This window comes from Panthera leo, chromosome C1 (genome assembly GCF_018350215.1).
Source record: "Panthera leo isolate Ple1 chromosome C1, P.leo_Ple1_pat1.1, whole genome shotgun sequence".
NCBI lineage: Eukaryota > Metazoa > Chordata > Mammalia > Carnivora > Felidae > Panthera > Panthera leo.
The window spans coordinates 38,020,928-38,042,263 of NC_056686.1; the positions used below are offsets into that span (position 1 = coordinate 38,020,928).

The window sequence follows — 21,336 nt, forward strand, 5'->3', positions numbered from 1 at the left end:
ATGAATTTAAAACTGAATTGCTATTATATTATTTTAAAAGCACCTCAACCTTGCTCTAGCCATATAGGTAATGTTTAATATTAGAACCACTCATTTCCTTCTAGCAAAGACCTTACTGCATCTACTACCAAGCATCAGAATAGATGTGTAAATGCCACTTGCTACTGGAAGCCATCACCTGCACTGGGATATGAAAAAGGGACAGTTGAGTTTAGCTGTCTTCAGTGAAGAATTTTTGAATACAGCCTCAGTGAAGAATTTGTCAACTTGGAAAAACAGACTTCAAAAGCCGGGATGAAATTAGACCTCAGGATACAATTACACAAGACTAAAATTTATATTGTACTACAGTGGTAGACAACTGGAGAGTTCTGCAAAATCTGTGAAAAAGTGGGAAAATAAAACAATATTCATAAAAACATTTCCAAGGAGATATAGATAAAAAATGTCTTGAAAACCTACAGAGATGGCAAAGAACCTGATCAACAAAACCACAAGTGCTTAATTCTGAAAGTCAGCAAAAAGAGAGTATCTGAACATCTGACCACTGGAGCAGATGTGGAAATTAAAGTCCCCTGGCAACTGCGACACAGGTTACCAGACTTCAGCAGAAAAATCTCTCTTCAAGACTTTCTCTGGAACTTTTAAAGCCTATAGAAACATAGGTACATATCTTTCTATATAAACATGGAGATCTATCTTTTTATCTATCCATCTGTCTGTGAACTCGATGATCCCACAGGCATCATTCCAAAGATCAGAGGCAACATTAAGCAAAATTCCCTATCTCAGGGTCTCCAGCAGACCTCCATACATCCATTTGAACGTTTATAGGGCTAATGGGGAAAGAAATCTATCTGTTTAGAATAGGGACTTTTTTTTCTTTCAGAATAAGGATGTTTTAATACAGCTTCCAAACTGATACACTCTTGCTCAAACCATCAGTTTTGAGATGAACTTTTGACAGACTATACAGTTAGTGTAAATTTTATCAATTAATGTCTGATGGTCATAATATGCTATACAAACTGGGCGTGCTACTTCAGATTTTTGACACCACCTAAAGATAGATTTCATTTCCATGTTGTTGATAGAATGTGTGGCTTTCAAATTTCTTTTCTTTTTTTTAATATGAAATTCATTGTCAAATTGGTTTCCATACAACACCCAGTGCTCATCACAAAAGGTGTCCTCCTCAATGCCCATCACCCATTTTCCCCTCCCTCCCACCCCCATCAACCTTTAATTTATTCTCAGTTTTTGAGTCTCTTATGGTTTGCCTCCCTCCCTCTCTAACTTTTTTTTTTCTTCCCTTCTCCTCCCCCATGATCTTCTGTTAAGTTGCAAGGACAATGAGGCATTCAAATTTCTATAAAAGTTTTAAACTACCTAGGGTAGGGTTGTTTTTTGTTTTTTTTTCAATTTATGACAACTGTTTTCTATGTTACTATTAGTGCGTGAGGCAACGAATTTCCAATTTGAATTCAACAACAACAAAAACAGATAAAGAGGAATTATTTCTTTCACATTCAAATTATAACAAGTATCTAACTTCAGTTGCCAAAGCTTTTTTAGAGGGAGGGATAGAATTTTACATGATTAAAATTCTCTTGGGGAGTTGGGGAGAGGTTATTTGAGGAAAATAAATACCATATACCAACAATATATAGCAGCATCATTATCACTAAAAGGAAAGTATAACCTATGCTATTTTTATACATAAGCCATGCCTATGATGTTAAATCCCTATGGATCTATTGAAAATAAACCATCATGCACTATTTTTCACTTTTAAAAACCATAGTATTGAATTTGGGTTAAAGTGATCCTAATTAATAAACCCATTAATAGTTAATAACTCACTTCAAGAGGACTGGGCTCGGGAGAAATATCTAATGCTATGTAATATGTACTATATTCTAAACAAAAACAAGTAAGCCTTTTAAAATCAAATTATACTTGTAGAAATAATCAGTTCACATACATTATTTCTGCCTTCTCTTTTCTAATGATGATAATTCAAAAAATCAGTACAGTAGGAAAGACTAAGTATTACCTTTCCCTGAGAGAAGCTCGATTAAGCACAGGACTTGGAGAATGCTTCGGCATTGTTGAGGGTGCTGAATGGACTAGTAGGGTCCTTGCTGAATTCTGGGGCTTGCTACATGACCTTGAGCTTAAATACTCATCACACCTTTCCAAGGAGTCATCATAGTCTCTCCCATGGGGTGTCCTGATAACCTGTTTAAAAAATTATATTTGTATACACATAATAAATGTGCTATACATTTATTACATACACACACACATATACACACCACCTTAGAACATTTATAAGAGTTAAAAAAAAAAAAACCAAACACGTATAATGCCACAGCCATATATGAAGGTAAATTTTAGAATGTAGCAGTAATCGTTACCATCATAAGAATAAATATTAGGGGCACCTGGGTGGCTCAGTCAGTTAAGTGCCTGACTTCGACTCAGGTCATGATCTCGCATCTCACGGTCTGTGAGTTCAAGTCCCGCATCAGGCTCTGTGACAGCTCAGAGCCTGGAGCCTGCTTCAGATTCTGTGTCTCCCTCTCTTTCTGCCCCTCTCCCACTCATGCTCTGTCTTTCTCAAAAATATATAAACATCAAAAAAAAAATATTAAATACACCTAGATTGTTCATTCCACGTCTAAAATTTACAATTATCAATTCCAAAGGCTTTTGAGTAGTGGTAGGGTAAAGGTAGGGGTGTATATATAAAACAAAGGACAATACACAGAAACTAATGACAGCCTAGTTTAGCTATCAGGCCAATCAGAACAGAATTCTACCCTAATACTCATTCATTGATTCATTTGTTCTGAGGGCAGACAAATGAATGAATCAGGATAAAAACATTATATAACTACCTTTATATGAGGAACTTATATTCTAGTAAAGTTTACATACTACTATGGAGAGGGAGTTTTAAACACACACCCTAAGATAAATAGGTAAAATACATAGTATGTTAAAGGATGGTGAATATCGTAAGAAGAAAATAAAGCAGGAAAGGAGATAAGAGGTACTGATGGGTGGTGTGGGAGGGGTATATAGGGAAGGAGATGCAATTTTATTTTATTTCATTTCATTTCACTTTATTTTTTTTATTTATTTGAGAGAGAGAGAGCATGAGAGAGAGCAGGGGAGGGACAGAAAAAGAGGGAAAGAGAGAATCCCAGCAGGTTCCACATTGCCAGTCTGGAGAACGAAAAAGGGCTCGATTTCATGAAATGAACGTGAGATCATGACCTGAGCCAAAATCAAGAATCAGACACTTAACCTATTGAGCCACCCAGGCATCCCAGGAGCTGCAATTTGAAATAAGATAATCAAGGGGGACCTCACAGAGAAAGAGAATATCTTAGTAAAGACCTAAGGAGTAAAGGCCTGAAGATCTTACTAAAGACCATAAGACCTAAGTCATGGGGACATCTGTGGGAAGATCATTCCAGAAGGAGAGAAAAATAAACACAAAGATCCTGTGGGATGGGGTGGAAAGCATGCCTGATGTATTAGAAATAGCAAGGAAGGGGCAACTGGGTGGCTCAGGTAGTTAAGCATCCAACTTTGGCTCAGGTCATGATCTCACAATTCATGAGTTTGAGCCCCGCGTTGGGCTCCGTGCTGACAGCTCAGAGCCTGGAGCCTGGAGCCTGTCTTCGAATTCTATGTCTCCCTTTCTCTCTGTCCCTCCCCTGCTTGTACTGTCTCTCTCTCACTCAAAAAATAAATTAAAAAAAAAAAAACACTTAAAGAATTAAAAAAAAAAAGAAATAGCAAGGAAACCAATAGGGCTGAACTAAATAGTAGGTAATGAGGTCAAAAAGGTAGTTTTAAGGATTTAGGATTCTATGCTGTAATTTTTTTTTTTTTTTAAACAAGATCTCACTGGCTACTTTGTTAAGAACTGTCTATAGAGTGGGCCAAGGGCAGAGACAGGGAAATCAGCTAGGAAATGATTATAACAAAATATGGAAACGGATGCGGGCTTGAATAAGAATGATATCAATGGAGGTGAAAAGTGATCAGACTGAAAAGGCATTTAAAAGATAGGGCCAACAGGATTCGCTAATGGACTGGATATCAAAGATAACACCAGTTTTTTGGTCTAATCAACCAGAAGAATTGGGTTTATATGATTTAGTTACACCCTTCCAACTGGAAGGATAGAAGAGTAAATATTAGGAGCCTGTTTCTGCACATGTTGAGCTGCTTATACCTATTAATTTATTAATCACCCAACATATGAGAGTAGAATTCAGGAGAAGAGTCCAGGATAAAGATATAAATCGTATTTAACGATAGGGCACTAGGTGATATCACCAAGGAAGTGAGCATAAGTAGAAAGAAGAATACATCTGAAGACAGAGCCCTGGGGAATACTCCACTATTGAAAGGCTGAGAAGATAGCAAGGAAACATCAGACTGAGGAGTGGGCAGGGAAGAAGGGGAAGAAACAGGAGAATGTGTGGTCAGTTGAAGAATGCATTTCAAGTAAGGGGAGTAACTAACTAAGTTAAATATGCTGATAAATCAAATTGGAAAAGACTGAGAATGGAACTTTGGATTTTAGCAATTGGAGAGTCATCAGTAACATCAACAAGAGTAGCACTGATGGAGTGATGGGAGTGATAATCTGGAGTTGAGTTCAAGAGAGAATGAGAGAGAGAAATTGCACTCATTTAATAAATATTTAATCTCCAGTCATTATTTTAAGTGTTGGGACTACAACAGTGAACACAGCTAAGTCCCCGCCTTTATGAGCAAATGTTCTAGCAGTACTATTTGGTAAATATTTGGCCTTTAAGAAAGATACCTTATCTTTCTCAGACTTCTTTCCCTCATATGTAAAGTAGAGTTAATAATCACTATCTTATAGATTTTCCATAATTTAAAGTATGTTATAGAACATCTAGGTGTGTGAATTAGTTATACAATAAATATAAGTCATTTATTATTAAAACACCAGTCCAACACAACTTTTTGCTTCAACACTACCACAATTTTCACTGCTTTCCAGAATTAGAGCAACATATGGTGACTCAGCAATCAGCTAAGAGAACCAAGCTTTCATCCCAGAACCAAATAGCACATGGTTCAAACGGCTCAGTTACAGTCCCAAATAACTGACCAAAAAATATATGATCTAGATTGAATAAAAATTGGAAATTATTTCAATGTTAGTTGTTCACATAAAGTAAAAGCACAGTGAATGTCAAAAACAAGATCAAAGATGTCCATAGTCAACAAATGTTAAGCATATATGTGAAGAGACAGATAGGAAAGAAAAAAAGTGCTGTAATGCTGTTTCTAGAATTCTATTCAAATATGAGTCTCTTGGCTTATGGTACAGATTATTTTCTCTTCATTAACTTCAATGCCAACTGAGTCATGTTGGTTAGCAGACCACTTCATTTTTCTTCGCCCCCCCCTTTTTTTTACTAAATTTTCTCCCCAAACTAGTCAGCAATATTTTAAACACAGCCATGTTCCTCTATTTATAAGAATATTCACTGACAATCTCTTGCACCACATGTTAGCTAATACTCATATCTAGAAAGGTATAGGGGTTTGAACTTACAATCCAGATGAGATGGGGCATAAACACAAAGATAACTGACAAGATAACCTGCATCAAATACATCATAATGACAATACAGAAGGATATTCAAAGATTTTGGTCTAAATGGTGGAAGTCTCATGGAGAAGGTGGGACTGGAATCAAGGCCATTAGTAGAGAAAAGGAGAAAGCGCAGTCAGAATGGGGGAAAAGGCACAAGGAAAGAGGACCACAGACGACAATAACTTGGCTATCTCTATAGGAAACTAATAGGAGAGACAGTATCTTAGAGGTGGAAAGGAGCACATTGTAGAGAAACTTAAGTGCTGTAACTCAATACTATTCAACATTTTTTAAGCATATTCTATGTATCAAGTACTAAACAAGGGAGGAGACAACAATCACAAATAAATGTAACAGAAGACCTCAAAGAAGTTATAATCCATGAGGGCAGACATGAAAAAACAAGTAATGATAAAATAATGAGGAAGGAAATTAGAACTGAATAGATATATGATAAGTGTGCCATGGGACCACAGCTAGGATATATTCTTTCCATGGAATTACAGCAAATATTTGTTTGGTAAAGTTTTATATCTGCATGGGGGACTAAAGGTATAATGAGGGAGTAAGTCTTGGATAAGAATCCATTTCAAACTTTCAATCTTAAGCCTTAGCTTAAGACATTTCCATAGCTCTTGTGAGTTTTCCATAGGTTATTTACTTCAAAACCACATGGAATATTATCTCTTTGGCTCATTACAGAAGAGTTCCATCTCTTGGACAATTCTTCAAGAACACTGGCTTACAGTCCAAAGACCTGGGTTCAAATCCCTACCAATTATGTGACCCTGAGCGGGTCATTTCTTTCCAAGCTTTAGTTTCCTTATATACAAACTGGGGAAATAACTTTGCAGATTTGCCACAAAAATGTGGTAAAATTGTGAAAACACAAAGCAGAGGGCTTAGTTTATGAAGAATAATAGTTATTTCCTCTGTTTACAGTAATCTTCATATTTCAGCAAAAAGACTTTTTTTCTTTTTCTTTTTACATTTATGGAAATCTTTAAATGTCTGTTCTAAGATCTCCACTATGTAACAATTCCAATATTACAAATGTTAAAATGTATCGAGATAAAAAATCTAGTATTTTTAAACCACTCTAAAACTGTTACAGGTAGAAAAGTTTCATACACAAAATTCATTGTAATTCCATATATGCAATTATACAAATGACACACTTCTCAAATTTGTGATATATAATGGTTTGGTTATACCATACTTATGAAATAAGATTCCTGAAAAGTTGTTTACATGATAAGCTGATAAGTCATATTTATGGCCATAAAATTTTATGGGAACTTCAAGGTCCAATTAATAGAAGGAATAATTAACTACTGAGTATAATGGGAAACAGGAAGTCACTTATCCAACAAGTATCTGTTGAACTGACTTAATGCTTGGTATAAACACCATGCTCTAATACTTCTTCTTTGTCATGGAGCATAAAATTTAAGAAACAAATACAAATAATTCTAATGGAATTAGCTGGGAAGTAGTTGAGACTAAGGATTGTAGGGGGAAGTGCAGTATAGGTACTACTTTTAGGATGATAAGAAGAAAGTATGGTTCTCATTCAAAAGAGAGAGAAGCAATTTCTCAGTTTTGCCAAGAACATTCCTTAGTGAATCCTATTTCAAGTGAATAATCAATTCCTATCTTACCCAGTTTAAAAATCCATATGCTCAGCTATCTGGATTGGTTTTAGAAAGATGTACTTTCTTTATACTGGAGAGAATTCAAGAAATTCCAAAATAATGCAATGAAAATGATAAGTAATTCCTAAATAGATCAATCCTTGTGTGTACGTGTGTGTATGGAGGGTTCCCTTCTTAGACCACTGTTCTATGCATTTATATAAATAACTTGTTTAATCGCCACAACAACCTTATGAAATATTTTGATTCTGTCCACTTCATAGGAGAGGCAACTGAAGCAAAGTTAAATAGCTATTAAGTGAGGGGGTCTCAGGCTAGTGACACATGAGAGATCTACGGCAGATCTCTCAAGTGGAAAACTCCAGAGCCCAAGCCTCCCAGGATGCCTGAAAGGAAAGTCTCACAGAAGATGGTCTCACAATCTGATTTACTAACAACCCGAACTACAGACCTCAGGAACAAACTGACAAACTGTTCTCAAAGAAGAAAGAAAGCATACCCAATTAATTTTATGATGTGATCATAATAATGCTACCAAACCACTCATGGAAAGTAGAAGGGTAATTACAGACCACCCTCACTAGACACCATATGTGGGAAAAGTGTTAACTAAAATATTAACAAATTAAATTCAGTAATGTTAAAAATATATATATAACATGACCAAGTTGGGTTTATTCAAAGAATACAAAGATAGGTGAGCATTAGAAAACCTATTAATTCACTACGAAAAAAATCAGTATCAAATCAATAGATGCTGAAAAAAATCCGTTTGATAATATTCAACATCCATTCATAATTAAAAAATATTCTTTGCAAACAAGAAATCTCAAAAGGAACTTAGTTAACTTGCAAAAGGATATTTAACAAAAATCTACTGCAAATAACATTCATAGGTGTGAAACCTCAGACATGATCCTATCTATCAAAGACAGGATCAAGACAAGAAAACACTGTATTAGGCTATGCTGCGGTAGCAAATTAAATTTGAAAATCAGTGGTTTAACATAATAAAGGTTCATTTTTCCCCGTGCTTTATGGTAACAGAGGTTAGCAAGAAAAATTACACTTCACAAAAACTGTCTAAGGACTGTTTTGATGAGACACACTGAGCAACTTACAGCTGTATGATCTAGAACGTGAGGCCTCATTGTCACTGAAACAAGAGAGGGTTCAGATCAATTCATCTATGCTTCACCCTGGAAGGGATCCACATAATTTTCATTCATAGCCCATCGGCTAGAGTAGGTCCTAAATAACTGCAAAAGGGCTTGAAAAGCTGGAAGAGGATACGAACAGCCAATAAGCAGTAACTGTCCCTGCCACATCCCCTATCACCACTTTTATTCACACTGTACTGAAGATATTAGAAAGTTAAGACAAAGAAATATTTCGAATGGCATAAATAAAATTCATTTCGCAAATGATAGTTTCTTCTATTAAAAAATTCAAGAATATCTATGACAAAAATGTTATACAAAATCAGCTTCAAACCTATATATCAGTAAAACATACAAAAAATGTAGTTTACATTACATTCCTATTTACAGTAGGAACCAAAACTATAAGGTTTCTAGGAATAAATCTATGTGTAACAGATTAATGGAAAAGCATACATATCTTTACTGAGACACGTGAGAACTGAGACCACCTGCATTCACATGGCTTAAATATCAGATCTAAGAACTGAGACCCACCTACCTCAATGTGACTTTACCATGAGTTCAAGGAAATTCTTGCCCAAGAAAACAATGCTACAAACCAGTAAATACCATCATTTGCTTCAGGACATTCCCATAAATCATTTACCTGAACAAACGGTCTGCTCAATCATCAATCAGCTCCCTTCTTGAAACAACAGATTCTTAATCTGGGCAAATAATTCCCTTCTCGGAAGAAAAGATCACTCAACTGGACAAATCCTTCCTTATCAAATCAAGTGTTTACTTATCAAGACTCGCTTTAAGAACGCAATCTTCGTGTTCATTAATCCCAAACTTTTATATCACAAACTTTGTCAATTAGATTCCCTCATTAAAAGCCCTACCTTAAAACACTGGAGCTCAGACCCCAAAACCCTATACATATCTGCCCCTAACCTTCTCCTTTCAGAGACACTACTCAGACTGTCCAAGTGGTGGCGCTACCTTAAAGCATTATGTCAGAAACTCAGCTCTGCTTGGTATCAACAGATTATTTAGTTATTCTGGTGGTTTTGGTGAGTTGGCAGTTGACAATCCTAACAGTCTACTAAGATATAAATAGACACCCACATGCTGCCACAGCTAAAACCTTCAACTTAGAAACTGTACTCTTCTGAGACTTCGTGAGCTTCCCTACTGTGAGTCTCTGACTGCAGTAGTAAGGTGAATGAACTTTGGTATTGAGTCTGGGCTCTGATTTCCTTTTGTTAAACTTCCCAAGTGCTTAGTTACTTCATCTCCTAGGATGCAGAACCCTTTACTAATCTTGTCATTATATGATCGGATTGGAAAATTTGTATCCCGGTGGATGTCTGTCTTTTTATCAACAATACTAATATATCTCTATCTTTGTGACTTTTTGTTGTGAGTCTGTGAGAAGAAGATCATAGGAAAATGAAAAAATGTTGAGCTACCAAATCCATCCTCGAGTTAGGCCCATGGATGAACAGGCTCTGAAATTCTTATCACACCACAATCCTCATAATAAAAACTCTGCCGTGGGTCACTTGTCAAAGTATCATGAAAACTTCTTCAGTGTTACCTTGTTCTCTCCATGAGAAAAAACTGCTGTAGAAGAGATTGCTTCCAAACCTTCCATCGTCCTAGAAGTGCAGACTTGTCAGGTCTCCCATTTGAGACAACCGCTAGGTTGGGGCACAAGACACAAAGCACGCAAGCAGCACACGGACCAACATTACCAGACTTGTATAGTGGTTTCCATTTAGGTCCATGTCCCCTCCAAGTTAGATTCAAGCTTCTTACACCTATTCACACTATAATTTTAAGTCATACAGTTACTATTCTAAGCAACATAATTTCACCAATGTCTATGCAAAGAAATACCTCTGCTGTCAGGGCAGCAGGGTATTCACAAAACTCACCTGGCAGGATTCAGCACTGTTGCAGACTGAGAACTGCTCTTTACCCTCTAGTTTTCCCTTGTTCAAGTCAGGGCACCCAGGTCCCCAGCTATCCTGCTCCTGCTCTAACAAAGTAGATTAGAAATGGCATCCAGGTAGGATGGGAATGTGAGATAGGGGAGAGATCATGCCAATTCACAGGTCACCGGATCATAAGAAGTCCTATCTACATCTGATGGACTGGCCTGTCCATCACCCCAAGATCCTGGCCTTCAAACTACATTCAAGTGACTGCAGGGAACTCTGAGTGGTCTTTCTTGAGGAGGACATGATTACGTTCTATGTGAGGGAAGAAAGGTATGCAAAGATATTTGGGGGCCAGAGGGGCAGACTGTGTCAGATATGGTTAGCTGTCCACTAAAATTTGTGTCCCCTCTTATGAAGCATAAGATTAGTGGGAATTGGCTGCCTACCCAGGATCCCTACTTACTAGCCACTCTCCTCCCTGTGCTTCTAGATATGGCCACGTGACCAGTTCTTGTCAATGGAACATAAGAAGTGACTTAGAGCACTTCCAGGCTTTTAAGAAACAGATGCACTGGACTGTTAATGAGAAATAAAACTTACGTTGTGTTAAAACATTGTAATAGTAAAGTTTCAGAACATCTGGCATTACCCTAATACATTGAGTGAGTTAAAATCCAGAAGTAGAAATGTAGACATGACCTAGATAAGAAAGACAGTGATGACATAATGGGAACACAAGGAGTAGGAGCAGCCAGATTATAGGCAATACAAAAATCTAAGCAGAAAACTCTGACTTTGATGTGATATTCATTCATAAATTCAAACACCAGTTAAGTATCCACCAGATACCACACACCTAGCTATCAAAACATTAAATTTACTTTCACGAGTTTAGGAAGACATATAAAATCCATATTCTGCCAAGTGAAAGAGGCACCCAGTGTAAAAAGGCAATGAATGCTAAGGCATGTGAGGATGTTAAAAGTGATGTTAAGGCTACCAGAAATCAAACATATATCCCATGTGTATTTCACAATTTTGCCTAAAGCAAGGTCTGCTTCTCCAGTGCCACAAAGGTGATTTCCTATCTGTTTTAAAGAAACAGAAGGACTCTTCAGTTTTGAGAGTTCTCATAAAATTCATTGTCTCCAAATAGTTTAGGAGTAATGGATAAAGAAATGGAAGCAATGTTCACTTGAATGTCTAACAGTGAAAGGAGGGAGAGAGGATGATAAAGACACAGGGATGCAGACTGAGCTCTTTCTCAGATTTGCAAAATTTGTTTTCTGTCATTTAAGACGGGGGTAAAAATTCCTGTTCAATTTGTAAGTCTGCATATAATCCAATTATATAATAAATATGAAAAGCTTTAAAATTGGAACCCATTATACAAATTTAAGTTGTTTTTTATTATTGTGTTTTATGGTCAAAATAAATGCAAAGGTGTTAACATGATTAAGAAGGCAGAGTAGAAGGAAAAACAAAGTGGAGATTAACAGGAAGACTGAAGTAGAGATGAAGAGAACTGAGAAAAATTCCATCCACAACGGACATTTTCTCTGACAAAGTAGAATATGAAGTCATGTATAGAAAATGAGAAGTAGAACTTAGAAAGTCTAGACTATGTTATAGAATCAACAAGAGAACAAAATGATCAAGCAGCACTGAAGGCCAAACTGAAGCTAGAAATGATGTATTTTTAAAGGCCCAAGTAAAATGGGTTCTATAAAGCTTTCCAGAAATATTCTGTTATTAGATATACAGCCATTCATTTATTCAGATACTGATTATACATGGCATCATTGATTTTTCAACCTTTAGTCCAAAAGCCCCTGCAAAGGACAGAACTGTGTCTCCCCAAAATTCCTATGTCGAAGCTCTCCCACTGCGACTGCATTTGAAGTAAGGAATTAAGTAAGGTTCAATGAGGTCACATAGGTGAGGTTCTAATCTGAAAGGATTGGCGCTCTCATAAGGAGACCCCAGACTTTGTGCTCACGTGTGCACACACTCTCACTCTCTCTGCTATGTGAGGATGCAGTGAAAAGCAGCTGTCTGCAAGCTAGGAAGAGAGCTCTCACAAGATACCAGAATGCCTGGCACCCTGAGCTTTTCTACTGTCCAGCCTCCAGAACTGTGAGAAAACAAATTTCTGTTGTTTAAGGCACCCAGTCTATGGTATTTATTACGGTAGCCCAAACTAAGACAGCCCTCATGTTAAAAATGAATACTTTGTATTGCCCTCTTTTATATACTGAAATGAAACGTATTAAAAATGTAACTTACAGGGGCACCTGGGTGGCTCAGTTGGTTGAGCGACCGACTTCAGCTCAGGTCATGATCTCACGGTTTGTGAGTTTGAGCCCCGCGTTGGGCTCTGTGCTGACAGCTCAGAGCCTGGAGTCTGCTTCTGATTCTGTGTCTCCCTCTCTCTCTGCCCCTCCCTCACTCGTGCTCTGTCTCTGTCTCAGAAATAAACATTTAAAAAAAAATTTTTTTTTTTAAATGTAACTTATGGAGTACCTGGGTAGCTCAGTTGGTTTGATTTCGGCTTAGGTCTGATCTCATAGTTTGTGAGTTCAAGCCCCACATCGGGCTCTGTGCAGACAGTGTGGAGCCTACTTGGGATTCTGTCGCCCTCTCTCTCTGTCCCTCCCCTGCTTGCTCTCTCTCTCTCTCTCTCAAAGATAAATAAAACTGAACTTAAAAATATTTTTAAAAATTAAAAAAATAAAAATGTAACTTCTTACATACCCACTTTCCAAAAAAATAAATCAATGAATTGTCTTAATTGTAGTATAGAGAAATTAATGGAACATGACTTAATTTTTTTTAATGTTTATTTATTTTTGAGAGACAGAGTGAGAGTGGGGGAGGGGCAGAGAGAGAGGGAGACACAGAATCCGAAGCAGGCTCCAGGCTCTGAGCTGTCAGCACAGAGCCTGACATGGGGATCCAACTCACAAACCGTGAGATCATGACCTGAGCTGAAGTCCGGCGCTTAACCAATGGAGCCTCCCAGGCACCCCTATGGAACATGGCTTAAAATACACACTTCAATACATGAATGCCAAGTATGACATTCTAAAAAATATAAAGGATGTTTGCACTCACTTACATAAATAAGTTTGAAGTTGAAAAAAAAATTCTTTTCAACATTTATTTATTATTGAGAGATAGAGAGAGACAGAGCATGAGTGGGGCAGAGAGGAGGAGACACAGAATCTGAAGGAGGCTCCAGGCTCTGAGCTGTCAGCACAGAGCCTGACGTGGGGCTCGAACTCACAAACCCAGAGAGATCATGACCTGAGCCGAAGTCAGACACTCAACCGACTGAGCCACCCAGGCGCCCCAATAAGCTTGAAGTTTTAAAATGTAAGTAGATCATGGGGAGCCTGGGCAGCTCAGTCGGTTGAGCATCCAACTCTTGACTTTGGCTCAGGTCAGGATCTCACAGTTCGTGAGTTCAAGCCCTGCATCGGGCTCTGTACTGCAAGCTTGGTATTCTCTGTTTCCTTCTCTCTCTCTCTCTGCCCCTACCCTGCTCACGCTCTCTCTCTCTCTCTCTCAAAAATAAATGAACATTTCAAAAGATATAAATAAAATGTAAGAAGATCATAAGCCATTCCATACAAGAAAACCAGGAAAATAAATAAGCTGCTGTACACTTCATCATGGTATAATACTACACCATATGTTTTTAACAAAACAAAGTATAATCTTTATAATATATTTGTATTCCTACAATATATGCTATATCTCAAAACAATGTAAAGGTACTCTTGTTTTATGTAGAGTTAGACTGGTTCTAATAATTATGAACATGTTTTTCACCTCCATTATGGTTGGTGAAACAGCTGAAAGCCATGTAGGACATAAGAATTCCTCATTGTTTGGAACGGTCCCATTATTGGTAGAATACCTCATGTCCCTGATCATTAAATATTAAGAGTACTTCCCCTCAATGACTGTAATAACAGTCCCTGTTAATGTCTAAAATGCCACCTTGAGAGTGGTACAATGTCTACTGAGAACCAGTGTATTAAATGAATGCCTATTATACACAGGCACATGGAAGTACACATAGGGGAGAGAAGCAGCCAATGATTCAGGTGGAATGATGGTAGAACAGAGGAGACATGAAACTAAAAGAACATGAGTGTTTATGAGAACAGCTGGTTATAATGCATTCAGGGTAAAGAGAGTTGAGTTTGGCCAAAAGAATATACAATGACCAAGCAACTACAAATATTAAAAAGGGAAGCAGCAGATTTAAAAGATAAAGAAAAGTAGGAGAAATAGAAAATAAGGATGTTAAAAAGCCAATATCCCTCAGTATACACCTTCCACTCAAACGAGACTAGTAGTTTCTCTTTTCTCCCAGGACACTGCACTTATTCCAAATCCCAAGATGTTTTCGCATTGCTTTCCTTCTCTTGCCTATGCAAAATATATTTCTCAACAGAATTTAGGCAAAGTTCCATTTTTGTAGAAATTTTTTTGCAAGCACTCCCACATTTATGACATTTTTCCTTGTAGCAATCCAAGTGCTCTACTACCTGAATATTTATTAACCAGCTACTATGTGCCTATAAGAAGAGCCTTTATTCTTTCCATAGAGAAGATAGCAGTGCTCAAGACTATATATACATTTCTATGAAAATCTACCCCTTGAATACAAAAATAATCCTGTGAGCTTACTTACCACCCACTGCCTTACAAGGGTAGTATGAATGATCAATTTCTACTCTAACTCTAAGAGTAAAAATCCAGAGGTGAAAGTGGGACAGAATTAAGAATGGGTGGAAGTTCAGTTCTTTCAAAGAATTCATTTGGAAAAGAGGATTGCAAACATATACACCTATCTTTAAATGGACCAGTCAACATACAGCTTACTTTATAAGCTAACATATAGTTACTTTAGGATAAATACTGGTAACCTGTAACTTTATCCCTGTCTCTTTATTCTGTATTTTTATATATTTGGTTTGCTTATTTTCTGTTAATAATCCACTCACACAATACACATTTTTAGGAATCCACACCATACATCAGATAATATGCTAGGTACTAGCAATTATCGATAAGCTAGATCAATAAGGTCCCTATCATCCTGGAACTTAGAGATTAGTAAAACAAGCGGATTTTAAACAAAGACGCAAATAAAGATGAAAATAAATACATAATTATAAATCGTGAAGCATAACTTGAAGGAAATGTACAAAGACAGGCTTATCCCTTAAGTAGGCCAACTAAAGTGACTTCCCTGAGCCCCATGCAAGACAATGAATATTATACTTTTTGACTTACATGTGTGTGCACATACACATATATAACACACATCAATGTGCATGTACATGAGTGTGTGTGTGTGTGTGTGTGTGTGTGTGTGTGTGTGTGTGTGTGTTTGAATATATTCCACATAACAGAGCAGGTCTGCATCAGGTGAATTATGCCAAGCCATAATCCTCTAGTGGCAGCCTTAAACAAGGGCACAACTATATATAAATGCTATACAAAGGGCAGTTCCACCAATACAAATGCTATTATATTCATAGTCATACTAGTGGTTCTCAAATGCCAAAATTTGGATTGATGGCCAAGAGAACTGCATCAAAACCACCTGGAAACTTGTCAAAAATAAAAAATTTCCCACTCTCCATTGTCAATAATTTCAATTTAGTACCTAGAATGAATTTTTATAAAGTTCCATCTACATAATTATGATACTGTAGATGTGAGCCTTTAGTCAGACAGTGCCTTGACTCATTACTTAACTGTTCCACAGTTCTTTTATCATGCTCAAAGCCTGGCAAAGTACTCAAACTATGCTATTCAGTGCCAGCAAGCACAAAATAAATTATTTTCAAATAAATAAGCAAAGGTATTGTAAGGAAAGTTATGATTTTTTTTCTTTTTGTTGTTTTCTCAAATACAATGACACGCCTTATCAAGAAGCTTTCACTTAGGAAGAGAAACGACAAACTCTGAGACAATGCTTCTCAAAATGGAGGACACAAACTACGAGCGGTATAGCAGATAATTTAATATGGTACCCCAAGCGATTTTTTTTCAATATATGAAATTTATTGTCAAATTGGTTTCCATACAACATCCAGTGCTCATCCCAAAAGGTGCCCTCCTCAATACCCACCACCCACCCTCCCCTCCCTCCCACCCCCCATCAACCCTCAGTTTGTTCTCAGTTTTTAAGAGTCTCTTATGCTTTGGCTCTCTCCCACTCTAACCTCTTTTTTTTTTTCATTCCCCTCCCCCATGGGTTTCTGTTAAGTTTCTCAGGATCCACCTAAGAGTGAAAACATATGGTATCTGTCTTTCTCTGTATGGCTTATTTCACTTAGCATCACACTCTCCAGTTCCATCCACATTGCTACAAAGGGCCATATTTCGTTCTTTCTCATTGCCATGTAGTACTCCATTGTGTAAATAAACCACAATTTCTTTATCCATTCGTCAGTTGATGGACATTTAGGCTCTTTCCATAATTTGGCTATTGTTGAGAGTGCTGCTATAAACATTGGGGTACAAGTGCCCCTATGCATCAGTACTCCTGTATCCCGTGGGTAAATTCCTAGCAGTGCTATTGCTGGGTCATAGGGTAGGTCTATTTTTAATTTTCTGAGGAACCTCCACACTGTTTTCCAGAGTGGCTGCACCAGTTTGCATTCCCACCAACAGTGCAAGAGGGTTCCCGTTTCTCCACATCCTCTCCAGCATCTATAGTCTCCTCATTTGTTCATTTTGGCCACTCTGACTGGCGTGAGGTGATATCTGAGTGTGGTTTTCATTTGTATTTCCCTGATAAGGAGCGACGTTGAACATCTTTTCATGTGCCTGTTGGCTATCCGGATGTCTTCTTTAGAGAAGTGTCTATTCATGTTTTCTGCTCATTTCTTCACTGGGTTATTTGTGTTTTGGGTGTGGAGTTTGGTGAGCTCTTTATAGATTTTGGATACTAGCCCTTTGTCCGATATGTCATTTGCAAATATCTTTTCCCATTCTGTTGGTTGCCTTTTAGTTTTGTTGGTTGTTTCCTTTGCTGTGCAGAAGCTTTTTATCTTCATAAGGTCCCAGTAATTCATTTTTGCTTTTAATTCCCTTGCCTTTGGGGATGTGTCAAGTAAGAAATTGCTATGGCGGAGGTCAGAGAGGTCTTTTCCTGCTTTCTCCTCTAGGGTTTTGATGGTTTCCTGTCTCACATTCAGGTCCTTTATCCGTTTTGAGTTTATTTTTGTGAATGGTGTGAGAAAGTGGTCTAGTTTCATTCTTCTGCATGTTGCTGTCCAGTTCTCCCAGCACCTTTTGTTAAAGAGACTGTCTTTTTTCCATTGGATGTTCTTTCCTGCTTTGTCAAAGATTAGTTGGCCATACGTTTGTGGGTCTAGTTCTGGGGTTTCTATTCTATTCCATTGGTCTATGTGTCTGTTTTTGTGCCAATACCATGCTGTCTTGATAATTACAGCTTTGTAATAGAGGCTAAAGTCTGGGATTGTGATGCCTCCTGCTTTGGTCTTCTTCTTCAAAATTACTTTGGCTATTCAGGGCCTTTTGTGTTTCCATATGAATTTTAGAATTGCTTGTTCTAGTTTCGAGAAGAATGCTGGTGCAATTTTGATTGGGATTGCATTGAATGTGTAGATAGCTTTGGGTAGTATTGACATTTTGACAATATTTATTCTTCCAATCCATGAGCAGGGAATGTTTTTCCATTTCTTTATATCTTCTTCAATTTCCTTCATAAGCTTTCTATAGTTTTCAGCATACAGATCTTTTACATCTTTGGTTAGATTTATTCCTAGGTATTTTATGCTTCTTGGTGCAATTGTGAATGGGATCAGTTTCTTTATTTGTCTTACTGTTGCTTCATTGTTAGTGTATAAGAATGCAGCTGATTTCTGCACGTTGATTTTGTATCCTGCAACTTTGCTGAATTCATGTATCAGTTCTAGCAGACTTCTGGTGGAGTCTATCGGATTTTCCATGTATAATATCATGTCATCTGCAAAAAGCGAAAGCTTGACTTCATCTTTGCCAATTTTGATGCCTTTGATTTCCTTTTGTTCTCTGATTGCTGATGCTAGAACTTCCAACACTATGTTAAACAACAGCGGTGAGAGTGGGCATCCCTGTCGTGTTCCTGATCTCAGGGAAAAAGCTCTCTGTTTTTCCCCATTGAGGACGATGTTAGCTGTGGGCTTTTCATAAATGGCTTTTATGATGCTTAAGTATGTTCCTCCTATCCCGACTTTCTCAAGGGTTTTTATTAAGAAAGGTTGCTGGATTTTGTCAAAGGCCTTTTCTGCATCGATTGACAGGATCATATGGTTCTTCTCTTTTCTTTTATTAATGTGATGTATCATGTTGATTGATTTGCGAATGTTGAACCAGCCCTGCATCCCAGGAATGAGTCCCACTTGATCATGGTGAATAATTCTTTTTATATGCTGTTGAGTTCGATTTGCTAGTATCTTATTGAGAATTTTTGCATCCATATTCATCAGGGATATTGGTCTGTAGTTCTCTTTGTTTACTGGGTCTCTGTCTGGTTTAGGAATCAAAGTAATACTGGCTTCATAGAATGAGTCTGGAAGTTTTCCTTTCCTTTCTATTTCCTGGAATAGCTTGAGAAGGATAGGTATTATCTCTGCTTTAAACGTCTGGCAGAACTCCCCTGGGAAGCCATCTGGTCCTGGACTCTCATTTGTTGGGAGATTTTTGATAACCGATTCAATTTCTTTGCTGGTTATGGGTCTGTTCAAGCTTTCTATTTCCTCCTGATTGAGTTTTGGAAGAGTGTGGGTGTTTAGGAATTTTTCCATTTCTTCCAGGTTGTCCAATTTGTTGGCATATGGTTTTTCATAGTATTCCCTGATAACTGTTTGTATCTCTGAGGGATTGGTTGTAATAATTCCATTTTCATTCGTGATTTTATCTATTTGGGTCATCTCCCTTTTCTTTTTGAGAAGCCTGGCTAGAGGTTTGTCAATTTTGTTTATTTTTTCAAAAAACCAACTCTTGGTTTCGTTGATCTGCTCTACAGTTTTTTTTAGATTCTATATTGTTTATTTCTGCTCTGATCTTTATTATTTCTCTTCTTCTGCTGGGTTTAGGCTGTCTTTGCTGTTCTGCTTCTATTTCCTTTAGATGTGCTGTTAGATTTTGTATTTGGGACTTTTCTTGTTTCTTGAGATAGGCCTGGATTGCAATGTATTTTCCTCTCAGGACTGCCTTCGCTGCGTCCCAAAGCGTTTGGATTGTTGTATTTTCATTTTCGTTTGTTTCCATATATTTTTAAATTTCTTCTCTAATTGCCTGGTTGACCCACTCATTCGTTAGTAGGGTGTTCTTTAACCTCCATGCTTTTAGAGGTTTTCCAGACTTTTTCCTGTGGTTGATTTCAAGCTTCATAGCATTGTGGTCTGAAAGTATGCATGGTATAATTTCAATTCTTGTATACTTATGAAGGGCTGTTTTGTGACCCAGTATATGATCTATCTTGGAGAATGTTCCATGTGCACTCGAGAAGAAAGTATATTCTGTTGCTTTGGGATGCAGAGTTCTAAATATATCTGTCAAGTCCATCTGATCCAAGGTGTCATTCAGGGCCCTTGTTTCTTTATTGACCGTGTGTCTAGATGATCTATCCATTTCTGTAAGTGGAGTGTTAAAGTCCCCTGCAATGACCACATTCTTATCAATAAGGTTGCTTATGTTTATGAGTAATTGTTTTATATATTTGGGGGCTCCGGTATTCGGCGCATAGACATTTATAATTGTTAGCTCTTCCTGATGGATAGACCCTGTAATTATTATATAATGCCCTTCTTCATCTCTTGTTACAGCCTTTAATTTAAAGTCTAGTTTGTCTGATATAAGTATGGCTACTCCAGCTTTCTTTTGGCTTCCAGTAGGATGATAAATAGTTCTCCATCCCCTCACTCTCAATCTAAAGGTGTCCTCAGATCTAAAATGAGTCTCTTGTAGACAGCAAATAGATGGGTCTTGTTTTTTTATCCATTCTGATACCCTATGTCTTTTGGTTGGCGCATTTAATCCATTTACATTCAGTGTTATTATAGAAAGATACGAGTTTAGAGTCATTGTGATGTCTGTATGTTTTATGCTTGTAGCGATGTCTCTGGTACTTTGTCTCACAGGATCCCCCTTAGGATCTCTTGTAGGGCTGGTTTAGTGGTGACAAATTCCTTCAGTTTTTGTTTGTTTGGGAAGACCTTTATCTCTCCTTCTATTCTAAATGACAGACTTGCTGGATAAAGGATTCTCGGCTGCATATTTTTTCTGTTCAACACATTGAAGATCTCGTGCCAATCATTTCCCAAGTGATTTTAGATGATATACAAGATTATTTTACATGGCACATGGACATACACTAAATTACACTGAATTACAAAGAAAAAAATGTATTATCTTTTCAATTCTCTTTCAGTTAGTTACTGTTGTGTCTTCCACACCTATCACTGCTTATCTCATTTTAAGAAATAGAGAACATGCCTCCAAGCCTTTGGAAAACAACTGTTATCTAGCCTGAACTTAGTAACATTGTTTTGTTCATTGTATCCTTTAGGACTATCATCCATTTAAAACATAGGATACTGATTTTTCATTTATAGTAGTGAGATAAATACAAAAGTGAATTTAAAGAGAATAGCATAAATTGCATGCAGATCCTGTAAAAATTATAAGGATGCTCTATAGATGACTGAAGTTTAGAAACAGTACTGTGTGGGGGCACCTGGGTGGCTCAGTTGGTTAAGTGGCCGACTTCGGCTCAGGTCATGATCTCGCAGTCCGTGAGTTCGAGCCCCGCATCGGGCTCTGTGCTGACAGCTCAGAGACTGGAGCCTGTTTCAGATTCTCTGTCTCCCTCTCTCTCTCTCTCTCTGACCCTC

At 37.5% G+C, this 21,336-nt stretch overlaps 1 protein-coding gene across 4 annotated transcripts in view; it reads right to left on the bottom strand.

Annotated features, from left to right (window-relative positions):
* Positions 1–21,336, bottom strand: part of SPATA6 (spermatogenesis associated 6) — a 147,448-nt gene that overhangs the window by 46,307 nt on the left and 79,805 nt on the right. For all 4 annotated transcript variants that reach the window (XM_042951549.1, XM_042951546.1, XM_042951548.1 and 1 more), the window contains exon 10: positions 2,057–2,241. In XM_042951549.1, coding sequence (XP_042807483.1) covers positions 2,057–2,241 — 185 coding nt within the window. The remainder of the gene's footprint in view (positions 1–2,056; positions 2,242–21,336) is intronic.